The sequence below is a fragment of the Coregonus clupeaformis genome, chromosome 19 (assembly GCF_020615455.1).
Source record: "Coregonus clupeaformis isolate EN_2021a chromosome 19, ASM2061545v1, whole genome shotgun sequence".
Classification (NCBI taxonomy): Eukaryota; Metazoa; Chordata; class Actinopteri; order Salmoniformes; family Salmonidae; genus Coregonus; species Coregonus clupeaformis.
The window spans coordinates 10,733,491-10,735,990 of NC_059210.1; the positions used below are offsets into that span (position 1 = coordinate 10,733,491).

Below are 2,500 nucleotides of genomic sequence, written 5' to 3' on the forward strand. Positions count from 1 at the left end.
ACCCCCAGAAATTACCCCCAAATCACAACTCCCAAAAGAACCCCCAGAAATTACCCCCAAATCACAACAACTCCCAAAGTACCCCCAGAAATTACCCCCAAATCACAACAACTCCCCAAAAGAACCCCAGAAATTACCCCCAAATCACAACAACTCCCAAAAGAACCCCCAGAAATTACCCCCAAATCCCAACAACTCCCAAAAGAACCCCCAGAAATTACCCCCAAATCACAACTCCCAAAAGAACCCCCAGAAATTACCCCCAAATCACAACAACTCCCAAAAGAACCCCCAGAAATTACCCCCAAATCACAACAACTCCCAAAAGTACCCCCAGAAATTACCCCCAAATCACAACAACTCCCAAAAGAACCCCCAGAAATTACCCCCAAATCACAACAACTCCCAAAAGTACCCCCAGAAATTACCCCCAAATCACAACAACTCCCAAAAGAACCCCCAGAAATTACCCCCAAATCCCAACAACTCCCAAAAGAACCCCCAGAAATTACCCCCAAATCACAACAACTCCCAAAAGAACCCCCAGAAATTACCCCCAAATCACAACAACTCCCAAAAGTACCCCCAGAAATTACCCCCAAATCACAACAACTCCCAAAAGTACCCCCAGGAATTACCCCCAAATCCCAACAACTCCCAAAAGAACACCCAGAAATTACCCCCAAATCCCAACAACTCCCAAAAGACCCCCAAAGATTACCCTCAAATCCCAACAACTCCCAAAATAACCCCCAAAGATTACCCTAAAATCCCAACAACTCCCAAAAGAACCCCCAAAGATTACCCTCAAATTCCAGCAACTGAGTTGAAAGACCTCACATAGCGTAGGTATGCAGTCCATTAAATCTCTATATCTATAGCTGTATCTGTAGTCATAACTGTAATCTCTCCCCTCTCCACATACAGGTGAATGGGAAGGACCTCTCCAAGGTCAGTCATGATGAGGCAGTGGAGGTGTTCCGCTCTGCAAAGGACCCCATTGTGGTGCAGGTGCTCAGGAGGAACCCTGTTGGCCGCGGTGGACATGTTGGCTCCACTCAGGAAGTGCACGTGGTTGACGTGTGCACGCAGACGGACATCACCTTCGAACACATCATGGCCCTGGCCAAGCTCCGAACCACCACCCCTCCCGTGCCTGACATCTGCCCCTTCCTGCTGTCTGACAGGTAAGATCTGATCTGGGCCCGTATTCAAAAAGCCGCTCAAAGAAGGTCCCCCATGTCCATGCAATTGTATTCATTGTGATGTAAAAGGCAAAACTGATCATAGATCAGCTCAGATATGTCCCTTCCTGTTGTCTGACGAGTAGGCTCTGATCTGAGTTACTCAAACACACACCACTGTCTGGGATGTCAGGGATGGGTTTCCCAAAGCCATGGAAGCTAAAGTAGTACATTATTTGTCTTGACGACCCAGAATCACACCACTCAAAGAACAGCAAAGTACAGTACTCTCTCGAGGCTGGATTGTGGAGAGAAATAATGTACTGCTTTAGCTATGAAGACCTTGATTGAAGACTTTAGCTATGAAGACCTTGATTGAGTTGGATTGTTTATGCACACAATACAATAACATTTAAAAGGCTTGAAACTTGATAGCAATGCCAAACAGACCAATCTCTTATGGCTTGTCAAAAAAGATCAAGGCATACAACATCTGAGATTCTTGAGGTAGACCCTCATAATTTAGACTTTCGAGTTATCAACTGGGGGTTTCCTCGAAGACAACAAAAGAAAACGAGTTCATTATTTTCTCTTTGCATTCGTTTTTGTTCATATTGTATTCATCTCTAAGGGGAAGCAAACTGTGAAGAAGATAACGTTTGGCATAAAGAATATCTGGGTTTCTCCTCTATGGAATGAGACAGTGAAATATTAGCTGTGCTGGGGGCTTCTCTCTACACGAGGGGCATATTAAGTTGATCATTAATTCCAACAACATCCCATGGATAATTGTCTCAGATTCTTCAAGTGTCCAATCTCAGTTGGAGTTACACTAAATAAATCAAGTAACCAATGTCAGCTGGAGAGTTGGAGTCACATTCAGTGCTTTGTCTTGTGATTTCATTCAGAGATCAGATTTGTTTTATACAGAAAAAAAATGGTCTGTGTCAAATTGAGACTAACCATGACCAACCTTCATGTGTCACCCAGACCCAACCCCTTTAAACCTGACCAGACCCAACCCTTTAATAAACCTAATGAGACCAGACCCTTTAAACCTGACCCAACCCTTTAAACCTGACCAGACCCTTTAACCCTGACAAGACCCAACCCTTTAAACCTAACCAGACCCTTTAAACCTGACAAGACCCAATCCTTTAAACCTGACCAGACCAGACCCTTTAAACCTGACCAGACCCAACCCTTTAAACCTGACCAGACCAGACCCTTTAAACCTGACCAGACACAGCCCTTTAACCCTGACCAGACCCTTTAACCCTGACAATACTCAACCCATTAAACCTGACCAGACCAGA

General features: G+C 44.8%; 1 protein-coding gene across 1 annotated transcript in view; it reads left to right on the forward strand.

The window, feature by feature from the left end:
• The window catches only part of LOC121531637 (PDZ domain-containing RING finger protein 4-like), a 94,990-nt gene that overhangs the window by 58,827 nt on the left and 33,663 nt on the right, over positions 1-2,500 (forward strand). The window contains 1 exon segment of the mRNA XM_041836980.2: positions 928-1,187. Coding sequence (XP_041692914.2) covers positions 928-1,187 — 260 coding nt within the window.